At 44.2% G+C, this 22,088-nt stretch overlaps 5 protein-coding genes across 11 annotated transcripts; 3 read left to right on the top strand and 2 right to left on the bottom strand.

Annotated features, from left to right (window-relative positions):
* The first annotated feature begins 161 nt into the window (after nt 1–161).
* On the top strand, nt 162–11,487 carry LOC129581301 (uncharacterized). Of its 2 annotated transcripts, none has more exons than XR_008689482.1 (2): nt 162–733; nt 10,781–11,487. XR_008689482.1 is itself a non-coding variant. In XM_055472287.1 (2 exons), exon 1 carries the CDS (start codon nt 602–604, stop codon nt 2,798–2,800), a length of 2,199 nt encoding a protein of 732 aa, XP_055328262.1. In that variant the 5' UTR covers nt 162–601; the 3' UTR covers nt 2,801–2,908; nt 10,781–11,487. The 2 variants fall into 2 exon arrangements, 1 of the variants encoding a protein (XP_055328262.1); XM_055472287.1 differs by having other exon boundaries at nt 162–2,908.
* On the bottom strand, nt 10,282–12,494 carry LOC129581302 (DCN1-like protein 4). Of its 3 annotated transcripts, none has more exons than XM_055472290.1 (7): nt 12,131–12,494; nt 11,971–12,062; nt 11,589–11,656; nt 11,404–11,498; nt 11,213–11,321; nt 10,971–11,103; nt 10,282–10,840 (listed from the first exon to the last, which is right to left on the bottom strand). In XM_055472290.1, the coding sequence occupies exons 1-7, from the start codon at nt 12,265–12,267 to the stop codon at nt 10,776–10,778; spliced, it is 699 nt and encodes a 232-aa protein (XP_055328265.1). In that variant the 5' UTR covers nt 12,268–12,494; the 3' UTR covers nt 10,282–10,775. The 3 variants fall into 3 exon arrangements, with proteins under 3 accessions (XP_055328265.1, XP_055328264.1, XP_055328266.1); XM_055472289.1 differs by having other exon boundaries at nt 10,282–10,892; nt 12,131–12,493; XM_055472291.1 differs by having other exon boundaries at nt 10,282–10,892; nt 12,181–12,493.
* A 110-nt stretch (nt 12,495–12,604) lies between these two features.
* On the top strand, nt 12,605–14,357 carry LOC129581124 (proteasome subunit alpha type-3-like). Its single transcript, XM_055472020.1, has 2 exons — nt 12,605–13,020; nt 13,571–14,357. Exons 1-2 carry the CDS (start codon nt 12,917–12,919, stop codon nt 14,226–14,228), a joined length of 762 nt encoding a protein of 253 aa, XP_055327995.1. The 5' UTR covers nt 12,605–12,916; the 3' UTR covers nt 14,229–14,357.
* Nucleotides 14,358–14,832: 475 nt separating this feature from the next.
* Nucleotides 14,833–19,187, top strand: LOC129580888 (sphingomyelin phosphodiesterase 4-like). The gene is made up of 13 exons (XM_055471639.1): nt 14,833–15,299; nt 15,364–15,921; nt 16,018–16,151; nt 16,278–16,392; nt 16,468–16,775; nt 16,837–16,927; nt 17,032–17,138; nt 17,280–17,328; nt 17,446–17,709; nt 17,767–18,018; nt 18,083–18,235; nt 18,345–18,473; nt 18,542–19,187. Exons 1-13 carry the CDS (start codon nt 15,141–15,143, stop codon nt 18,854–18,856), a joined length of 2,634 nt encoding a protein of 877 aa, XP_055327614.1. The 5' UTR covers nt 14,833–15,140; the 3' UTR covers nt 18,857–19,187.
* On the bottom strand, nt 18,346–22,002 carry LOC129580889 (G-protein coupled receptor family C group 5 member C-like). Of its 4 annotated transcripts, XM_055471642.1 has the most exons (7): nt 21,649–22,002; nt 21,490–21,529; nt 20,120–20,869; nt 19,891–20,026; nt 19,401–19,589; nt 19,218–19,322; nt 18,346–19,068 (listed from the first exon to the last, which is right to left on the bottom strand). In XM_055471642.1, the coding sequence occupies exons 3-7, from the start codon at nt 20,798–20,800 to the stop codon at nt 19,055–19,057; spliced, it is 1,125 nt and encodes a 374-aa protein (XP_055327617.1). In that variant the 5' UTR covers nt 20,801–20,869; nt 21,490–21,529; nt 21,649–22,002; the 3' UTR covers nt 18,346–19,054. The 4 variants fall into 4 exon arrangements, with proteins under 4 accessions (XP_055327617.1, XP_055327616.1, XP_055327615.1 ...); XM_055471641.1 differs by having other exon boundaries at nt 21,490–22,002; XM_055471640.1 differs by having other exon boundaries at nt 21,498–22,002.
* Between the last annotated feature and the right edge of the window lie 86 nt (nt 22,003–22,088).

Genomic DNA, 22,088 nt, shown 5'->3' with positions numbered 1-22,088 from the left:
GATCAAACCGGCCGAAAATCTCAAACCGGAAGCGGTAACAGTGTCTCGGTCGGAGCCTCGGGGGAGAAGTTACGTGCAGTCAGATGCATATTATAGGGGTAAATATTGTCAGGTTCACTCCTTACGGGAGTTATTATGTAGCACATTTATTCCCTGCATGTTTTCCTATTGGCCGGCGTAGCCGCCGGAGCTGTTACGTAATCACTCGCTATTATTCACGGCCTATAAAAGCCGGGCATTCTCTGTTATGGAGTGAGTGGCATTTTCTGATCTTTTGCTTTTGTTAATAAATTTGATCTGGAAAGTGCGGCTCTTTCGTTTCGTGTATTAGCAGCAAGTAGTTTTGCTGGTCGTAAGCTTCCTAGGCTAGGAAGTAGCCATTCTTCCCCCCTAGTAGAGCGGCACTGGCAGCTCCCTCCCACTAGGAAGTAGCCAAGCTTCCCCTCGGACAGAGTGAGAGTGTTGCACAGCTTGTGACAAGTGGCGCTCCTTGAAAGAACTTCCACCTATTGTTTTACCGGTACAACGGCAGTGTTCATCGGACATCCAGCGACATTCTGCCGTCGTGTGAGTACCCTGATTACCATCCAAGCCTATCTGGATGCACCAGCCAAGCGACCCTGTGGAACATCAGCAGCCGCTAACTAACCGTCAGAAAGCCGAAGTTGCCAGACGGAGGAACAACCGTGCTGTGTATCCATTGCCACCTGAATATTTTCACCCACCCGAGGTGGTAAGTCAACCTGAACGTTCTTCCGACTGCTCGGAATCCTTAAATTCACTTCCTTCGGAAGTTTTTAATTTAATATCAGAAGACGACTCTGATACTCTCGCCGACGCCATGTCGAACGGTAGCGATAATAACGTCGATAATGTGGTACCAGCTTCTGGCGATAGCCAGGATGCTCAATCAAGGAACGATCCTATATTAAAACTGGTCGATGAACTGCAAAAGCAGAGACGTGATAGTAACAGGACTGAATGTAAAACCGCTGAAAAGCTGGATCTCCTTAACCAGGCCAACTGGAAAACTAGCGACCGGTTAGATCATTTTATTAGCGGCAATGTGGAGACTAACCGGAAACTGGACAGAATTATCGATGCGCTCGAGTTACTTGCCACCCGGCGAGACTCCTCGTTGTCAGAAAATCGCGGCCGACACCGGGAAGATCGTGGAGGTTTCCAGCGGGAACCAGAGCAAAATCGAACCCGCTCGCCGGCAGATCTGCGCACGGCTCGCAATCCCTTCTGCTCAGCAAGCAGTGATGACGTAGACGCGCGCGAAACGGTAGTATACTCGTATGATCGAGACAATGTGTTACGTGGTAATATTGGTTCGAATTTTACTGCCGCACAGCAGAAGAGCCAATCACGTCAGCCCGCTGTTTCTTTTCGCATTAATGCGGACAATAGCAGGCAGTTCAAGCCAGAATCGAATCTGCGCTCTACGCAGTATGATGACGTATATGACTGCTCGTCGCAGTATGGCAAACACCCGTTTGAATTGCCACACGTTGCCCGTATGGATCGGAATAGCAACGCGATGCAGTCTCAGGCAACCGCCCACGAGCGGATGTACCAGCGCACGGGCGCATTACTCGGTCGAACCGAGCATTCGGGTACTCATACTCGTAGTATGCAGTACTGTGCCTCAGTAGGTCAACCGGATCACTCCGGTCGCGGTAACAATTCGGCATTCCTTCCACGCGGAAGCTGTCGTGATGACTCTGACACAGATGTGGATGCTGATGAAAATCGCGACTGTAGTCGACGACCGAGGGAGGATGGACGACGTCAACCGAACGGTGTCCATGTCCGGGCTGCGGCAACTGCAGGACTTGTACCCAACCAAATGGTTGATAATCTATACGGAATACTGCAAACGCAGCCTAAATGTATAACAAAAATCCCTGAATTTAAGGGCGACAAGAATGAGCGAGTGGAAAACTTCATCACTCGCTACGAAGAAGTAGCTTCCATTTACCAATGGACTGACGCCCTGATGGTGGCAGGTCTAGTGTCAGCTCTGAAAAGCAGGGCGGCTGACTTCTATGACCATGTGCGCCGTCAGTATCCAGATAAACTTTCATGGGTACAGTGGAAACTGAGGCTTATGGAGAAGTTCTATGAGCACGACCGCGAAACTGTGGCAGCACAGACATTGACTTCGCGGTATTACGATCCTAAGAAGGAGTCTATTAAAGACTATTATCAGTCTGTAATGGACTTGATTACTGACAGTGGGTCAGCATTGGCACCGGCGATGCAGGTACATTTCCTGATAAACGGCTTGCGCTGCGTCCCGGACCTGTTCGATCGTGTTGGTGTAAGCCAGCCGCAAACGCCTGCCAGCTTTCTCATCCAGGCACGCAATTGTCAACGTATACTGGCAATGCGCAACAGCGATGCCCAAAACGGGATCAGCGTAGCCGTGCCTGTATTCAACCCTGGCCCCCGCCAGTCTGGTGGCAGACGGAATTCGTTCTCCGAGAGGAGACCTGATGACAGTGAAACCACTGAGATTTCTCAGCATGCGAGCGAAGCGAATAAGCGGCCGAGCGAAGCGAGCAAATCTCCGCCCAGGGCGGCTGCACCGCTTAATGTAACGTGTTTTACTTGCGGCAAGCAAGGCCATTACAGTCCAGATTGTCAGTATTACAGAGCGGATCCAGCTACTCTTCCCCAGGAGGTCAAAGACTTTCAAGCCCAACGCCGTCCCCGAAGATCATCGGATCGGGATAGTGGAAGCGGATCTCGCTCGTCAAGCGCTAACGGTTCAAAAAACACTGGCCGCCCGTAAATGGAGGTCATACGGCCGCGGCACCCGAAATCCCTCCAAAACCACCGGATATTTCCCCACCGGATGTGAACGTTCAAAGCGGAGACACCACTGTACAAGCACAGAGAGGTACCGTGGTAGATGATGGAAACTCACTAAGTGAGAAAACACCCAAGATCATTAAAAGCGTTAAAGTGCCTGTTACCATAAATGGTATCTCTGTCTCTGCTTTGCTTGATACAGCAGCTGACACATCTCTCATTTCGCGAGAGTTCTGTGATGAACACAGCATTAGCTACTGTACATTACCAGTAAATTCTAATAGAGTAGTAATGCGCGGTATTACTGGTAGCTGCAAGTCGCTTTCGTTGTGTACGAGTATATCAGTACATCTTTCGAATTTAAAATCGTCTCACGACGTATTCGTTACAGAAATGAAGAACGAGTTGATACTAGGTTGGGACTTTATATCCCGTAACCCGACTTCCTTGGATATTCTCAAATCTGTAATACTACAGAATGAACTAGAAAGCAACATTTTTAGTTTTGACATTTACTGGAAAACACCACTTAAGTGGACAGATACCGCATAAGCGGCATTCGTACAGCAGGTACAATCTGTACAACATCTCCATAACTCTGGAGTAACGGTAGTACCACCAGTGAGCAACGGCGCATATGCCGCTGTATACTTGCACCAACTACCGGATACGGCAGATGCAGACGTATTAGTAGCTGCATTGCGTACGTTGCCGGTTATCATGTGTACCGATGCTACTGTTATTCCTAACAGTCACACTAATATGCAGTCTGGATATCGCGCGCATAATAATAAGCGCGTTACCTTTGCAGTAGATGAACCAGCGCAAGCTGACGTTAATTTACTCAAAACGGAGTTTGATCTGGATTCTCAAGAGTATACAGATACTGTAACGTCTCGGGAACGAGTTACTATATACAGTACGGAAACCGTACGCTTACCACCGATGAGTGCTGTGGTAGTCGAGTGTAAGCCTCGTACTAAAATTAAGCAGGCTAGAATGGTGGTATTTCCTAACCGGCAAACGCTGGAGCGGAGTAAAACGATAATACCAAACTCGGTAGTAACAGTATCCGATAACCGGACGAGCTTGTTTGTAATGAACCCTTCCAAATATCCGAAGATAATTCGAAAGGGATCACACCTCGGTACAGCCGAGCCGTATGAGGAACTACCCGATCCGATTCAAATGAATGAAACGAATGTACGACAATACTCCGATGAGGAGAACGCTGAATTAGAAGATATCCTTAAAACTATTAATATAAATCCCGAACTCAGCGATGAGCGGCGCAACCGTGTATTGGCTATACTACGCGATAATCGCGATATCTTTCCTACGAAAGACCGGCCGTACGGTTTTACTAACTTTAGTGCGCACTGCATCGATACCGGAGACTCGAAACCGTTTAAATCGACTCCACGTCGTACTTCCTGGCAGGGGCGAAAACTCATTCAGGATGAGGTGCAGAAAATGCTTGACAAGGGCATAATTAGGAAGTCCAACTCCTTGGAGTTCCCTGTGGTGATTGTACATAAACCGGGTAACGGGGTGTTCGATTTTGCATTGATTTTAACATGCTAAATTCTCTAACGAGAAAGAACGTATATCCACTTCCGTTACCAGAGGACCTGCTAGAAGCAGTCGGTAACAGCGAATGGTACACTGGCCTTGACTGTTATTCGGGATTTTGGCAAATCCCGGTCTCCGAGGCGGATCAGCCCAAAACGGCATTCGTCACTCAAGACGGGTTGTACGAATTTTTAAGAATGCCGTTTGGGCTGTGTAACGCCCCGGCGACATTCCAGTTAACAATGGATACCATTCTTGGTGCACTCAAGTGGACAATGTGCTTAGTGTACATCGACGATATCATCGTTTTTGCACTCACATTTGATGAGCATTGTGACCGCCTTCATAGGGTGTTAGCTACTATCCGCGAGGCGGGCCTTACTATTCAACCGGCTAAGTGTACTTTCGCTTACCGCGAAATGAAATTTCTGGGTCATATAATTGACCGAAATGGTATTCGGACAGACCCAGAAAAAATTAGAGCAGTCCAAGATTTTCCTGTTCCCAAAACAGCAACTGACGTTAAATCATTTCTCGGCCTAGCGAGTTATTACCGGAAATTCATTGCCGGTTTTGCACATATAGCTGAACCACTGTATTCCCTAACCAAGAAAGATACTGATGTTAAATCAGCGTGGTCTGAACAACAGGAGCGTAGCTTCCACCGTTTGAAAACGGCGTTAACAACGGCGCCGCTGCTGGCCCGGTTTGATCCGGAAAAAGCGACGGTAATTGAGTGTGATGCGTGTGGCTATGGCATTGGTGCTATACTCTCACAAGAGGGACATATAGTCGCATGTGCAAGCCGGACACTCTCTAAAGAGGAGAAAAATACCCGATAACTGAGCTTGAATGCTTAGCCGTAGTATTTGCAGTATCAAAGTTCCGACATTATGTCGAGTTTACCAGTTTCGTGGTTCGAACAGATCACCAAGCTTTGACCAGCCTTTTGAAGGCGCGTGGTACAAACGCCCGGTGCGTCCGGTGGTCACTAATGCTCAGTGCTCTCGATATGAAAATCGAGTATCGGAAAGCATGCCTTCACGGCAATGTAGACTGCTTAAGCAGGTTTCCGGTAGATCAGTCGTCTGAAAACGAGGAAATTGATTTACCCCAGGAATCGGACAGTCTGCAGTCATTCGCAGTTAATTGCGCATGGTTGTCCGTAATGGCGGCTGAAACCATAGTCCAAAGCGAACCTGCCGACGCAGACACAGAATATCTCCGTCTAGAACAGGAAAAAGATCAGAATATTACTCGTATTATACGGGACATGAAGGACGAAACATCCCCGAACAACAAGTGGTATAACGCCGAATACTGTTTGAAAACAGTGTACTGTACCGATACAGACGATATCTCACGGAAAAAACACCTGTGCTTCGTATGTGCCCTGGGCCATGGGATCTATGGCTAGAAGCATGCACGCTTACGTAAAGCACTATGTCCAGTCGTGTGACCAGTGCCAAGCGCGTAAAGTGCCGCACTCTAAAACTGCAGGCACAATACAGTTTATGCCGGTACCACCTCCGTTTCACACGGTTGCAATTGATATTCTGGGACCGTTCCCAGTGACCGAACGTGGAAATAAGTACATAGTAGTACTTATCGACCATTTAAGCCGCTTTGTTGTAGCTTCCCCTGTGGTAAACGATACCGCTGCCTTAGTGGCAGATTTTCTTGTAGAGAAAGTATTTTTCACGTTTGGGACGCCCATTAAACTGTTGCACGACAGAGGGACCCATTTTCGAAATGAACTAATTCTGAAAATCACCGAACTCTGCGGCATTAAGCAGGTTATGACTACTTCGTATCATCCGCAAGGCAACTCACTATGTGAGCGTCAAATGGCCCCGCTTGCGGAAGGCATTGCAATGTTTACTGCACCGACGCAGAAAGATTGGGATTTATATGTCTCTTCTGTTGTGTTTGCACATAACGCCGCAGCACAAACCACCCACGGATTTTCTCCGTTTTATTTGATTTTCGGCAGACACCCGAACTTTCCGTTCGATACTCTATTTAAAGTGAGAGAAAGTCTGTTATACCACAGTTATCCTGAATATGTGCAAGATCTGCTAACACGGCTATCAGCCGGATATGAAATAGCGAAATCGCGCATTGAACTGCAGCAAAGCAGAGATGCTAATCGGCTAGACGCCCACCGAAAGGTGGTTACTTATAGCCCGGGCGATCTTGTACGGGTACGGCAGCTTACGCGGAAAGTTGGTAAAAATACCAAACTTTCCGAAAAATTTGCTTATCCGTACGAAGTTATTCGCAAAATAAATGATAATGTGTATGAGTTGAAGCGGTTATTTCCCGGTTCTAGGCGCAGCCTAGTGGACAAATATAACGTTGACCGGATACAGCCGTATATACAGCGTCAAGTAGGTGACGAAGCCAATGTAACTGCTTCCGTAACTCCTAAGGAGGAGACAGCTGATAACAGTTGGGAGAACGTTCCGGAAAAAACTCCGGTAAAGTTGCGGCGAAATCCTGTCCGTAAGGCCAGAACAAAGAACGTTTCGTTGAGTGCACAAAAGCCTCGCTTAAAGCGAGTTGGGCACCAATAAAAGCAATGACTTCATTCAACCGTCGTACTGTATACGTACAGGCGTAACTTTTAACATACAGCTGCAATTATGCAGATTATACGCGTTACGTAATACTACCTACGGTAGTACAAGTTCACTGGTTTGACCTGCATTCGGCAGCACCGGCACTGAGGCTGTACGACTGCCAAGACAGCAGCCTGCTTAACACAGCACAGCCTGAACAATGACAATGGCCAGACTGTCAGTCTGATTTTTCATCTCTGGCATTCGCATCTAACTTTAAATTTTAAAGTGACGTGTGCAAACGCACATTTCACCGTTTTTCCCGCACGGTTTATACTGTCTCCATCAACATGGATCCTCAAGTGTACCCGTGTGCCGCCTGTCGTTTCCAGATGAACCAGGCTTACCGAAATACTGGACAGTTCCAGATTATTCCCTGCATTCATGCAGATTTCGACGATGTCTTCTTGGCGGACATGGGGGTCGTCCCCGACGAAGACCTGCGTCGGGCAGTTGTCGCTGCTGGCTCCGGAATCAAATCCGGATATGACCGGCTTAAGGCCTGGCTCACGAAGCCTGACGAAGTCAGAACCTTCTTGGAGGACGTGGGCAAGCGCTTTCCTGATCTGGTCGATCCACCAGGGATGGCAGATTACCCTCCATATCTGGAGTCCGAAGCCTCCGACGAGGAGCAGCTGGCCAACGAGGCACCGCTACCTCCATGTATGGAGAATTCTCCAGCTGTGGAGGCTGCACAGAATCCACTGAAACAGCAGGACCTGCACGGCCGCGTTATGCGGGTTGCCGAAGATGGCACATATCGCCGGCCATATGCTGGATTGTACTCCGAACAGGAGATGCGCGACCTTTTGCAGCGAATCGACTTCGTCAACTCTCCTAAACATGGAGCTATACTCCCAACCGTCGTCCAATGGTACATTGGCCCATGTACGTGGATGGAGGCATCTATGGAGGGCTATCCGTTTAAACTGCGGCTGCAGGAACAGCAAGACGGCTCGACCTTACCGCCGCAACGAGCAGCGGATTCCACCATTGGCAACTGGGTAACGGCACACATTGCCTTAATGGACCCGGATCAAGTCAAACGGCGCCAGGCTTACGAATGCTTCGCCAAGCGCATCGTGCATGTGGCTCGCAACACGGCGAACAGCCCAATGGTACAGCTGGCACTCAAATTGCCTATTCCACCAGGCACCAGATCGATCCACAGCATCCTACAGCGTCACCACATTCCAGTGGAAAACAACATGCCTGCGTGGCCCACACGGGATATCTTGGTTGCCGACTGGAGCATCCCCGATAAGAAGCACTGGACGGTGCTGAACGAATGCGCTGCCTGCCCTGTCTGCATCCCGCAGTATGACTCTAGCAAAGAGATCAAACACTGGGCGAGGTGGGAAGGATTGTCGGCTGAAGAAGCGGAAAAGCTAGCGGCCGAACTGGACCTCCAACCGGGAGACGAACGAGAAGATGAGACTATGGATGCCGACGATTCCCGCTAACCACTACCAGACTTTGCACCGGACTTTTCGGGATCGTCCAGTTCTGGGTAACCAGTAGTTTGTTGTGTTTTTATCCATTTACTCCATGTATAATTAACCTTTTGTTAATAACACTGCTATGCTAGCAGACTTCTCTTGTTTTAACGGCTGTGGGTCCAGCCTTCCCGCAGCGAGGGGATGTGTCAGGTTCACTCCTTACGGGAGTTATTATGTAGCACATTTAATCCCTGCATGTTTTCCTATTGGCCGGCGTAGCCGCCGGAGCTGTTACGTAATCACTCGCTATTATTCACGGCCTATAAAAGCCGGGCATTCTCTGTTATGGAGTGAGTGGCATTTTCTGATCTTTTGCTTTTGTTAATAAATTTGATCTGGAAAGTGCGGCTCTTTCGTTTCGTGTATTAGCAGCAAGTAGTTTTGCTGGTCGTAAGCTTCCTAGGCTAGGAAGTAGCCATTCTTCCCCCCTAGTAGAGCGGCACTGGCAGCTCCCTCCCACTAGGAAGTAGCCAATCTTCCCCTCGGACAGAGTGAGAGTGTTGCACAGCTTGTGACAATATTAAGTAGGTTGCGTTTTGCACGGCCGGACGATTAACGGCAAAATTAACGACAGTTTTGGCGTTGTTAATTTAAGGCTCCGGTGATTCGCATAAGAGGTTGCGTTATGCACTAAACAATTTACAGCGATAGATATTAGCGTGGCGAACTGTTGTGTTTTGACAGTCATTTTTCAATTTTTGGAATCGATACCGAAACGATTTCATGTTGCACCGTAAAAGTAACAGAAAAAAGATTTTTTTGTGGTAGAAAAACATAGATTAACACGTTTATGAACGTTTTCACGCAAACACTATTCTAAAGCAGTGTTATCCATTTATTGAATTTTATTCTATTCTTGAATGCAGGACTTGTTATTGCGTTTGTCAGATGCCTCAGTACAGTCTCCGTACACTGCTACTCCAATAGTAAAATACTCGAATTACTGTATTTTACTTATTATATGGAATAATTTTTACGATTGTGAAAGTTAAAGTAAAAGTAATCCATAAGAGTGAAAAGTTTAAAGGGACCACTGGCAGCACTAACAGAGCAGTACTGTTGTGATTTTCGAAAATTCGAGTCGAGTGGGCAACTCAGGATTGAATGCCCAGGCAGAAATTCACTGGATACACTGTCTCGCCTACGCAGTCTTCGTGCTCAATGGTCTATGTGGGCCCAGTCGTTCATTACTGAATTTTAACGTCGTTATTAACGAAACGATACCCCCTTCGTTTCGTTAATAACGACGGGTACTGCCGTTTAAACGTTCGTTAATTGTACTCCGTCGTTAATTCTATCGTCAATCGTACCCCTTCGTTGATACCGCAACCTGCTTGGGGTAACCTTATTACGTCTTTCTCTAATTACCCCGATATTATTAATAATATTATGTTACAGTTGTCAGGTACTAGCATCTAGTAAGTATCGGAAAAAGTAAAAACTCTAAAAAAGAATAAACCAGTAATAAACATTAACATAAACATAAACCAGTAATAAACATTAAAGAATAAATCAAAAAGAACAAATTAGTAATATTAATTAAAAAAGAATAAATCGGTAATATCTACAGTACATTATGATAGAAGTGCCGTACGAATAATGTAATATTATGATGATTACGTTAGCAATATTATGAATTTAGTAATATCATTATGATAGAACTCTGTATTGTATAATAAGCGCTGACAATTTGGCAACTCAAAGGTGACGCTGGCAACTCCCTTGGGAAAAAAGCCATACGACTAGTGATGGAAACAAAAATATTTGTTGCTCCAGTTTTATTTTGCTACTAATCACATCAATACACTGTATACGTAGTACTTGAAGTAAAGATATTTTATCATATTTCAAAACATCTACCAGAAGAGAGTTCAGTCTAACCACTGACGACTAATAATGAATAACATGCACGGCTACGTGGAAACTGAACGCACGCTTATGTTCCGCCGATATTCGCATAAACATCATCCAAGAAGCGGTCGCCGGGGTGCAAAAGTAGTTTTACAGTTTATACAAAACAGATTTGTAAACTCAATCAAGATCATCCAATCATCACTAAATGGTAAATGTCGATATAAAACTTTTCAAAGCAAAGAGATGTTCAATAGTCAATCACAAAAACACTACCCAGTGTTTTAACCTTAAGAAAAATTTAACGACAAAACAACCGAAGACGGGTAAATACTTGCTCCATAGGACACAAATTTGTACATCCTGATGCATCAATTTTCTTCGTTTCCTTGGCGTTCAGGCAGTTTCTTTGTTAAGGTTTCCATAAATTCATCAGCCAAGGATGGCCACGCCAAACTGGAATCATACGCCTGGACACTGGAAAGGTCAGGATGCCGGTTGGCCAAATCACAGACTCCCACAAATGTATCTACAGCAAATCAAGGCTGTAGCGCCTACCCTAGTTAACAGGGTGGCAATGAAATCGATGTAACAGATGTGAACTCACCGAGAGAAACACCTTTCGTTCCCGAAGACTGGAAAAACTCCGCAAAATCCGGAAAGAGAGCCCACGAGGACTTTAGCATCACTGAGAACAGTTCCGCAGCAACTTCAGTCGCAACAGCTTTTTCTCCTGGTTGCTAAAATGGTAAATCCGCCAAAATAAAATAACTTGCGTGTTCGTGTAGGGACATCGTCAAATAAGCCGTCAGTCTCAAAAATAGTTTTAGGATTTTAAAAATATCGTACTTTGGCTAATCCAAAAGCATACTCGCACAATGCAACAAGTTCCGGACGCTTTTTGATCTCCAGAAGCATTTCCGGCATCTTCTTTTTGAACTTTTCGTTGCTGTCGCACCTATGACAAACGCAGTGCAACAAACCTATAGCCGGCATTTGACCTGTTGACCGTTACCGCAGATCCATATTAAATGGCTTACTCAAGTTTAGCCATCACCGCAACCCAGGAAGATTGCGAAACCGTATCCTCTTCCGATTTTAAATCCAGTTTTTTACTTAGTACGATCGCCGCTACCTGATAAAAAACACCAAAAATTAAACCACAAGCACGGAGCACCTATGCATGCAAACCAGAGCAAGTTAGCAAGTTAGCGGTGATCCATACATCATTGGGGTCCATATCCACAGCTGCGCAGAATTTGGCCAGTCCGTTGCGTGAAATTGCAGAGGCACCTGAATGATTCAGCTCACGGTCACATTAAAGAAATTCAGACATTCCAATTCTACAAGTAAGTAGCAAACATTGTCACAAGCATACTGTACAGTAATTTCCGTATTCCGTATAGAAGTACAGTAAGGAGCGCTGTCGCCAGAATGTTACTGTACATACATTAGCAACATTATTTCTAAATTTGGATCATCAGTTTTTAAGCTTTTTTTTTAAAATCAGCCGGCCTTGTTATTAACTACATTCTACATATGTACTGCTGAAGTTATAGCTGACATAAAATTGTAAGTTGTACTACTTTACGCTTACGGTAACTTACCCTTTTTGCTTTTTGACTTCTCCGCGTAGTGACGAAACCATTCAATGCATCGCGCTTCCGAGAACGGTGATGTGTCATTTTCGCAAGTTTTTCTAGAGGAAAAAGACTGCATTATGTTTCGTTATCTCTTTAAGCACATACACTAAAATAAAGGTCCCACTTGTCTATTTTTTCGCGCTGGATCGTCTCGCGATCCCCAGCTGCACTGACATCATTTCCCAGCGAGGTCTTTGCCAGCTTCGTTCGCGGCGCTTTAGGTTGAGCAGCAACCCTTTTTGTCCCTTTTTTGTTGGGCATCTTGACAGAAAGATTTCAAATGAGAAAGCTGGAAAACAGTGCGCTACAATCAGACAAATCCAAGTGCACCAAAATTGTGCAAAAAATGAAACTGGGTATATATGACCATAACAAGGTTAAACAAAACAAAACGGTGAAAACGTAGTATTCGCAGAAAAAATAAAAAATTATAAAACTGCAGAAGCTCCTGTTAAAACAGCTTGTCATGAATGTCAGGAGTCAGGACATGAAAAATTTAATTATTGTCGTCAGTACTCAAAACCTTGCTGTGCGGGGTAACCCCCTTCGTGCGACGTTTACGGGTAATACGGTTTTATTTTTGACGCAGCACTTTTCGGTACCGAAACTGGAAACACTTCTTGAACCAGTTCAAAATTTTTGTTAAGGTACTTTTCCTCGTTTTCGGAGTGTCCACAAGTTTCAACGGATTTTGACTACTGCAGTAGTGCCTTTGTTTTGTATTTCAGACGTGCTACCTAAGGAGGAAAGCCTGCGGCTAGAAGGTGTCGGCAAATTTGAATAGCGCTCGAGGTTTGTCCTGTGTTTTCGCCTTTTGGTTCCCTGCAACAGTCTGCACTCTGCAGCTCGGAGTTTTCGGACAAGCATTTAGTTTATATTTCCGGATTTCACGTAACAGGAGGGACTGAAAATGTCATCCATCGGTACAGGATATGATCTATCGGCATCCCAGTTTTCTCCTGATGGTCGGGTGTTTCAAGTCGAGTATGCCTCTAAAGCTGTCGAAAACAGTGGGTACGTCGATGTGACTGAATAGCTGAGCACCTGTTTAGTGTATAGTGAGCACCAGTAGCTGTGCACAGTGTGCACCAGTAGCACGATACCAGTACTTTTAGTCGTGGTTTGGGTAAATACATGTAGTACCAAACTTTTGGTGAATAGGGATTTAATTTTGTGGTTTTCCATAACTTGTATCAAGTAATCTATCACGAGTTCCGTTGTTCCTCTGTTGCTTGTTGCTGAAGATGGACCATGGTATAAAAAGCTGTTTAAGGCGCAGGCATAAAACCAAGTGTGTTTTTTAAAATCCATTAGTTCAATACTCAAAAATGAAAGGTTTCATTGATGCGTTAACGAGAGAAATTGTGCGGTAATTGGATGGTGTTACAGCGAGACTGGTTGGTAATACAGTATTAGCTTTCTCTGTGGTATGTAGCTTGCTGCAACAAATCTTACGGTTTCGTTATAAAAGTGAAACAAACCCCAAAAATTAACAGTAGGTCAGTTTGAATTGTTCAGAAGTGGGTTTAATGCTTGTTGGATTGGCTAATGCATATTTCTTTAGAACGGTCATCGGGATGCGAGGAAAGGATGGCATCGTCTTCGCAGCAGAAAAGTTGGTAATCACTAAGCTGCACGAATCTTCCGCAAACCGTAGGATTTGGCGAATCGATACGAACATCGGAATGGCTGCTGCGGGACTTATTGCCGACGCTCGTAAACTTGCGGAAATCGCCCGAAAAGAAGCATCGGACTACCGTAACCAGTATGGAGTGACCATACCAGTAAAAGAGCTGACCAAGCGAGTATCAATGTACATCCACGCTTATACCCTGTACAGTGCTGTGCGTCCTTTCGGGGTGAACTGCTTGATTGGCGGCTACGATAAGGTCCACGGAGCCGAGCTGTACATGATCGAGCCATCAGGTGTGTCGTGGGGCTACTATGGTTGTACGGCGGGCAAAGCGCAGCAGGGCGCCAAGACTGAAATTGAGAAGCTGAAACTGGTGGATATGACGTGCGATGAAATCGTCAAGAAAGCGGCCAAAATCATCTACGGTGTCCACGATTCGGTCAAGGATAAAGATTTTATTCTGGAAATGGGCTGGTGTTGCGAACAGAGTGGAGGCATTTTCGAAGAAATCCCAAAGAATATAACATTAGAAGCTGAAGATTTGGCCAAGAAGGCTCTGGAGGAGGATGAAGACACTGAAATGGCCTGAGCTACTAGTTTTTTAAAGTTAGTTTCCAGCAGTGTAATTTCTGATACCTTATCCATCTTACTTATGTTGTTTATCATTACGATGTAATAATTAGCGATGCTTATCTTAATAAACATTCAACGTCCGTTGGTTCAAGTGATTATGATTGAGTAGTACAGTGCAAATGTCGGTAATTTTGCATTTTATTATAAAACTGAAAATACTGTGTAGTGAATACTACAAGAGAATGATGAGACTGTTGCACATCAGGCCCAAACGGTAAACTCATTAACGATAACTGATAAGTATTATTTATGCTACTCGTAGTTTTTTTTTTGCAACACAGTCACAAAGTGTTACAGTTAAACCGGTGCGGAGCCGCCCATAGTGGCCTCGTTATTGCTCAAAGAGCAAGATTATCTTATTGTAAATTTTTGTTCGGAATCTATCGATATTTTGTTTTAAAATGATCCCGAGACTTCCAAGCGAAAAAGTTGTACGTATATGGACTATTGGTATTGGAACTTGAGAAGTACTGTGGAAACAAGTGTCGCTCTCTGCGGTTGCCACCCCCCACCGGCTACAGTCTAGTCGACAAGCGGGTAGCATTTGGTCAGGGCCTCAACGTTCGGATTTCAGACTTTACTTCGGAGTTCGGAGTCTTCGGACTTCCCAGTTTTTAGGATTCGGTTTTATTCGGATTGTTCAAACCTTGTTTCCGTTCGAATTATAGAGAACTGCGACAATGGCAAAGAACTGGTAAATATTTATACCTAATATGTGGGCAGGTGAACCTGAAGTCACTAATATTGCGAGTTGGTTTACTCATCGTTTAAATCATTAAAATATGATTAAATGGTTGTATAGCTTGGGTGCACAGACGTCTATGTTTTTCGGACTTTTGTCACTTTTCCGTTAATTTTAACTGTCATAATGTACGACCGTTATTTACGAACACACGCGGACCCTACCGAGTCGTTACACTATCAGAATTCTGCGTCGTCAAGCCAAAAGCTATCGTACTCTCAACTAGCCGTTGGTGGCAGCGGGGCTCCTGGCGCGAAAATTGCGGAGCCTTCCAATTTTGGTCGTGTGAGTTGCCATCGTTGTTTCTGCTTTCACGGCCTGCTGCCTGTGTTAACTTTAGCTGTTGCAGGATATTTCAACAGAAATTTCCAGACTGCCCCTGGATCTTCGTTTCGCCAAATTATTTAACATTTTCACGCGCTCCGATTTTCGCGATCTGCAGGAAATTTATTATCCAGCCGCTGTGGAAGCCGTGTTCGGATTCCAGTCTTCCTCGTCTACATATCGACAGCAGCATGCGGTGGTCTCGGGTCAGTTTCAGTCCGATCAGCCGTATATTCCTGTGTCGTTCTGCGATATCAGTCAGAACTACAAGCTGGTTTACGATGCGGGATTCCAGTTGCTGAACACGGATGGACCCATTTTCCGCTTCCTCATCTCTGTCTCGGGCGGACGCGTTAGCACCTCTCCGCGCTACTATTTTCCCATCTCGTGCTTGTCACATGCCGTCCGAAAGAGCTTGGAAAATGGCAGCATACCATCGTGGTATCGCGATAAAGTTCCTCAAAACGCCGAATTATTCTCGGGTGACGGACTGGATAGCTCGGCGGCCATTTCCCTGAGTGCTTTTGAATTTTATTTCGCCCATTTTGCCTATCATCTTGTTAATCCGGATTTACGCACAAACGTACGTCGTCAGATTTCATATGAACAGTGTGAATTCATAATTATTCATCAGAGTGCTACTGCAGGTTTTCATCACGTTTGGTGAATATTTTTACAGAATCCAGCGGAACCAGACTGCTTATTTATGGCGCTGGTGGATAATTACAGTTCAGTATTTTTTAATGCATCCGCAATTTTGGATAACCAGCGTTTCGCGTCGAGTCATTACGCTGGTGGCGGCCCACTTCGCAGGTATCGTACAGATTGTCGCAAATACAGTACTTCTATGGATGTGTCACTAAATCGTGAATACGAATAACCTGAACTTTCCGCGTTCGCCATTTTGTTAATTTTTTTTTCACGTTTTTGACTTTGTAGATCTTTGGGGTTTTTTCAAAATTCTCGAACGGGAACGGAATCAGGCGAACCACTCGGTCCATTACCTCAAACACATCCGCTCGCAACATCGGAAAATTTGGAATGCCTTATCAATGTGAGAACTCGGAGAGAAATACCGTATGACTCATCCAAACCCGTCCTGCTTAACGAAATTTTGATGCCGTTTCAGACGTTCGTAGAGTTTTGGCTCAATACTAGCGGATTTACTTCGCAAAAATACAGCAGAAAATATCCATCGACACCGCGTTACAGCGATCGTGGGCGTCATTCTCCGTCATTTGGACAATCTCCACTGTCGCCTGGAGGATCACGACGTCGGCAGCCCGTTTTGCAGAATGTTCCGACGGTATTTCCACCCACATGTGCCGTACAGGCTTTCAGGCAGATCGTGAAAGTTCTGCACGAATTCGCTTACGCTCCGGTCGTTGAACGGGCATACCATAAAAACATGGAGACAAATTTACTGGATATCAAGCGGTATTTAGTAAATCTCGTAATTTTGCATTCTGATTTAGCCACATACGCAATACGTTTTTAGTCACATCATACCTCAATTGGTACAGCGTCCACTGTATGATTTGTTGAAGCTTACGATGCGAAAGTATCCAATGGATGCAAGCTTCCGTTATGTGAGTTCGTGCTTATGGTAGCTATTATCCTTATTTGTACATAACTTTATGCGTATTTTTTCGTTAACTGTGTATATTGGTTTTAATGACACTGAATATTACAGATCTATGAGCTGTGGCTTACTTACATCCAGCCATGGCGGTATGAAAACGTGCTGACGGATATCCCCAATAGCGATGATGTTGTTATCGTGTCAAAGGATTATCGGTGGTAAGATTCGATATAAAAGTTCTCATCTGCTCCGCTATAAAATTTATCGGACATCCTTGCTTACGGGTTAAGCGCAAAAAGTAACGCAAGTAGCGCAAAAAGTAACTGCGAACATGATGCTGCTATTGTGCACTTTCGTAGGTATTCTTTTATTATGGAAAATCTGCTGTTTTATACTACGCTATTCCAGGTTAGTTGCCCAAGAAATGTTTTACTTTCGGTTTCGTGTACTTGTGTGCGATTATGTCTATGTTAATGGTAACCATTGGTGTGCGACATCTACTCCGAATACGTGACCGTATTTTAGAACTTCGTTGATCGCATGCTGCGTGTGGATTTCTCGGTTCCGTTTAATACTCTGGCTGTTTATCGCATTGGGAAAGTTTTTTGCGATACGGAAATGTATCAGCTCATTCGCAATGTGGAAGACCAACTGTTTGGCGTCAAAAAAGTAGCACCTCTTCGATCGGGAAGTTCACCTACGAAAAGTATCGTGAAAAACCATTTAGCGGATTTGGAAGGACCGGCTTACAACTACATCTCCTTCTACGACGCAGAAAATATTACGAAAGTTCGTAAATTCTTTATCAGTTTCGACCTCACAGGTTTGGTATGTTTAATGTTATAGGTACGGGAACTGCTGAAAGTGTTAGTCGCCGCTGAACGTCGAATTTCCCGCAAATTGATTGACAGTCGTGCACTACGCGTCCACAATCGCGCGGATCTGCAGTATTGGAAGGATCTCATTGTAAATGGACTTAAGCAGTTGTTTGGATTGGTTGCCGGTCCGGTTCTTGGGATGAAACTGCAGCCGTTGGAACTTGAGCGAATGTCTAAGCATATTACAAAAGGCATTGAATGTTTTTCTGCCATATTTGCGGTTCGTACCCATATCTATCAGTACAGTGCGCAAAATATTTGGTTAATTTATTGCTCGTTATCAGATTCAGTATGAAGAAATATGCGAGGAAGAGGGCGAACCGGTGGTAGTACCAGCTAGTTCTGGTGAAGCAGAATTCCTGTTGGATCGACCACTTGCCCAACCAGCTGATTCTGTCAACCGGTTACGGTCTGTCTCCACCAAACGACGCCAGTCGGTAAACACAATAATTTAGCTGTTTTATTACATGAAGTTGCATAAAATGTCAAACAAAATGTAGTTGCATCAAATGTCAATATTTAATTACAACCGTACTGTATAATCAGGTTGTGGATTCTCTGGAATCGTCTCGGGTCTCTTACATCACTGAACCGGAAAATCAACCAGCACGAACATGGGAAATTGCGTTTTTAATTCCTCTACTAAGCGGTCTTTCGCACCATTTAAATATGCTAGTATGCCAGAGTGCCTGACAAAATAGTGCATGAGTTAAATTGAGTTTATGGAGTGTTCATTTTTTTAGTATGGATCGCAGATTGAAGAACTGTACAACAGACAGGATTTCCAAGCTCGGCTGGTTCATCCGCTGATTCAACCACCTCATACTCCGGTGCAAGTTTATGGCGAAGTGCACGGGTCTGCGTTGCCGCCACGAATTAGTTTACGTCCATTGGCCAGTACGTACGTGGTGGGGACCATTGTATTCTTGTGGTTTTTCTTGTGGACCACCGATATCGGATACCTGCGGGGCGGGCTCTTTGTCGTCTTTATTTTAGCGGCGTATCTGGTGTCCAATGCCATTGTGGAGCCTTATAGGGATAGACCGACTCGTTCGTAAATCGTAATGTACGGCATGAAGTTGGAATCTTGGGGAGGCCTGCATTCCGGGTTCTCGCTTTGCGGAAGTGTTGAATGTTGCTCATCTTGTATCCATTGGGCGGTTTTTAATTGCATTATTTGGTTTCGTATTCATGCTTTGATGGTCCTCTTTTGATGGCATTTGGGATTTTTTGAGTTGCATATGCATAACTAAGGGCTACAGATGTGTCCCTGCACGAAAAATGGTTATTCAGATTATCCAAAAATATGGAGCTGTGGCTTCCACAAACCGCAAAAACCATGAAGTAAGATAGAATTGTTTCGTGGACAACAAAAATGTTTATTAAATTTTACACTACCACTAGACAGTAATACTGTACCATCATCTATCCACACATTTTCCCGCGAAATATATACGGGAGTAGGAACTGAGCGGCTGGCGATCGGAGAAAAGTAGACTAATTGGCTATTTGGGCGTGACGGCTCTAATGTTATGAGAGAAAAAAAAGATTTGATTAATTCATTGCTGGTATACGAAATCATTAAACCGATTTTAAGCTAACCGGTTGATCCCAGGTATCGGTGCACGTTTGAATTTTTATTCTGCATCGAGAGGAATGCGTCGTTTGGCGAGAACTGTGACAGCGAATGTAACGAAGTTGTGCTATGATGCAATGCATTCCTGGACAATTTTTCTTCAAATGGGCTGATCAGAACGCTGGGGTTTGTACTGACTGTGTACAGCTTGCTTGCTGAAAACAGTGAAGTCGAATAGGGTAATAATACATCAATTCCTAACTAAAATTAAATTAGCTATTCGTATTTAAATTAATGGTGTACACAATCATTCATCTCAACTGACTTTAGCAATTAGTTAAATTACCGTGAACCTAATCTTATTTAATAAACTACTAGTACTAACAGTTGGTTGATTTATATTCTATCAAAATAAAATCCCACAACTACAGATCTGAATCCGATTAAATTGGTGACCTTTACATTGTACCGTCTCGTATAGGCATATGACATTGGAATGGTACGTTTACTACTTACGAATAGAGCTTTCGTCGATATAACTGGAGTGTTTGAGCGTCCTGGATAGTTTTGATAAGCGGCGTGCTCGTGGCAAAAATATCAAAATCAGTACAGTAGTCGCGGTTGTCAACAAACCAAAGGCTAGGCAAGGATCCTTCAATCCAACAAAACCTCGTTGTTAGTTTTATGCCACAGTTTCATGCAAAATGTATTTACTGCATATATACATAACTTGTAAGTTGGTCACCTCATAATGCGGCCTTCGAGATCCAACGGTGCCAAGTAAAATCCAGCAAATCCAAATAGCAACCACCGACCCAACACAAACGGAAATAAGAAACGCTTCTTCACGATATATAATAGTGCGATAACGCGCTACCGACGTGGCGATGCACAGGATGAACAGTAGTACCATCTGCCACACAAGCGATACCAATATATCCAGGAGCGATGTATTACAAGCCGTTATATCCGGTTTGCCTACACTAATCATAACTGTCCTTGGTGGGATTAGGATCAACCACTCGGCGGCAATTATTGCCTGCACCGCGACCAGCGTCCAAAATAATATCAGCTGATGCGACACTGGGACATCGCGATTTTCTTGTATGATATTCAGTGTTTTGAGCAACAATGTGGCGAACAATCCGCCATAACAGAACCCCGGAAGAAAACGGATACTGCCGCAAATGGAATTACTGGGTACCGGTATGAAGATGAAGCAGGCTGCATATGACAGAACAATGAAGAATAGCGACGCTTGGCTGAGCCAAAGATTTCTGGTGCGGAGATTTAGCGATAGAATTTTGTATAATGTGTAACTCCACAGGCTGAATGTTATGATAATCCCAAGTGATGCAAGAATAATCAGTACGGTCAGCCATAATTCTACTCGGTATCCAACTGCATCGAAAGTCCCCATTTGCATTCAAGAGATCATTGGCCTTCAGATGCATAACGGTGAAGCTTGCATAAGTTATATCTGTAGCCGCTTAATCTAAAAAAACGCATGACGATGTAATTAAAATATTAGAATGACCATGATTCCCTATTTCGTATGGCGATCCGTATAGAATTCTATATGTATATTGAAATTCGCATTTTATGTTATTACTTTACAGATAAAATTTGTTAACGAGAATCTACTGCTGAGCTGAAAACGCCGAATGTACAATAGCATATGTTCAGTCGTATATCCATTTCAATGAATTTAAACGCAGTAATGCGTGCAATTCAGTGCAATTTATCTACAGAATATACGAGTATTTACAGTCTGCCGTCGGACCACACTCGACTGATTGGAGTAACTGCTGCAGCTGAGATCTGGATTTCTAGCTTTACGCGCACCATGTAGAAAAATTTCGTGATTTTTTTTACTGTCATTACTTGGCACACTTTAAAGTCTATGGTTAATTAACTGAAACATCCGCACCTCAAATTAATTTTTCCGCATTTGTGTTACACGATGTATAACACAAATTATAAACTATTTGTGTTACAATGTATACGATTTATATTCGCTGTACTTGACATTCGTTTACTTGGACTAATACGAAAATTATAATAGCAACAGCATATTTTTTCCTTATCTTAAAAGTTCGAAAAATGCGTTGATACCTTCTTACACTAGTAGCTTGCTAGTTGCAGTTGTTGGAACCTGGAAAAATGCCGAAGGCACTGGTATTCCATTGCTACGATCGCCTTAGCACGGTAATTGGGAAAAGTAAGACGATTGTCTGGCGGTAATACGGTACATGCAGCACTGTCACCGCTTACCATAATTGTATCCAAAATTAACATTTCGCCATAAGTGCAGGTCTAGAAACCGTTCCGCAAAAAATAAATCTCATATATATCCAGGATCACAGAAATCGAAACACGGATAAAAGTTATAAGTAAAAGAATTGAAATAATATGCGGTTGCTGTTATCAACTCAATTGCGGACTATACATAGGTGTAACATTCTAAGGTATCAAACAAATCAATACACCAAAATACTTTAGTGTTGGACAAATTTTTTCACGGTGCTGTCGTAACGCATTTGTCCAGTAAGAGCGCGTCAAGTTCAGCGTGAATTCGGCGACCACGTTCCGTTTGACTACAAGAAAACAGTACGCCAGTAACTTGCAAATTTACATATATGCATGGGCGGATTTTTTTTGGGCTGGTTTCACACTCTGATACCTGTGGCTATTCATTCAGATATGTGGAACTG

This window comes from Paramacrobiotus metropolitanus, unplaced genomic scaffold, assembly GCF_019649055.1.
Source record: "Paramacrobiotus metropolitanus isolate TYO unplaced genomic scaffold, Prichtersi_v1.0 Parri_scaffold0000005, whole genome shotgun sequence".
NCBI classification, from domain to species: Eukaryota; Metazoa; Tardigrada; class Eutardigrada; order Parachela; family Macrobiotidae; genus Paramacrobiotus; species Paramacrobiotus metropolitanus.
The sequence above is the reverse complement of the archived record's forward strand: the minus strand, read 5'-3'. Positions and strand labels throughout refer to the sequence as shown.

What these genes read in the sequence shown, in the direction of transcription:
- LOC129581301 (XM_055472287.1), top strand. Translation starts at nt 602, where the DNA reads ATGCACCAGCCAAGCGACCCTGTGGAACATCAGCAGCCGCTAACTAAC.
- LOC129581302 (XM_055472289.1), bottom strand. Translation starts at nt 12,267, where the DNA reads ATGCCCAACAAAAAAGGGACAAAAAGGGTTGCTGCTCAACCTAAAGCG. An exon ending in GAAGTCAAAAAGCAAAAAGG is followed by an intron (nt 11,657 to 11,970) that starts GTAAGTTACCGT and finishes TGAATCATTCAG; the next exon opens with GTGCCTCTGCAATTTCACGC. An exon ending in ATGCTTTTGGATTAGCCAAA is followed by an intron (nt 11,104 to 11,212) that starts GTACGATATTTT and finishes TTACCATTTTAG; the next exon opens with CAACCAGGAGAAAAAGCTGT.
- LOC129580888 (XM_055471639.1), top strand. Translation starts at nt 15,141, where the DNA reads ATGTACGACCGTTATTTACGAACACACGCGGACCCTACCGAGTCGTTA. An exon ending in TTTATACTACGCTATTCCAG is followed by an intron (nt 17,329 to 17,445) that starts GTTAGTTGCCCA and finishes ACCGTATTTTAG; the next exon opens with AACTTCGTTGATCGCATGCT. An exon ending in CCACCAAACGACGCCAGTCG is followed by an intron (nt 18,236 to 18,344) that starts GTAAACACAATA and finishes CTGTATAATCAG; the next exon opens with GTTGTGGATTCTCTGGAATC.
- LOC129580889 (XM_055471641.1), bottom strand. Translation starts at nt 20,800, where the DNA reads ATGCAAATGGGGACTTTCGATGCAGTTGGATACCGAGTAGAATTATGG. An exon ending in CTCGAAGGCCGCATTATGAG is followed by an intron (nt 20,027 to 20,119) that starts GTGACCAACTTA and finishes GTTGGATTGAAG; the next exon opens with GATCCTTGCCTAGCCTTTGG. An exon ending in CCGATACCTGGGATCAACCG is followed by an intron (nt 19,323 to 19,400) that starts GTTAGCTTAAAA and finishes TCATAACATTAG; the next exon opens with AGCCGTCACGCCCAAATAGC.
- LOC129581124 (XM_055472020.1), top strand. Translation starts at nt 12,917, where the DNA reads ATGTCATCCATCGGTACAGGATATGATCTATCGGCATCCCAGTTTTCT. An exon ending in AAAGCTGTCGAAAACAGTGG is followed by an intron (nt 13,021 to 13,570) that starts GTACGTCGATGT and finishes ATATTTCTTTAG; the next exon opens with AACGGTCATCGGGATGCGAG.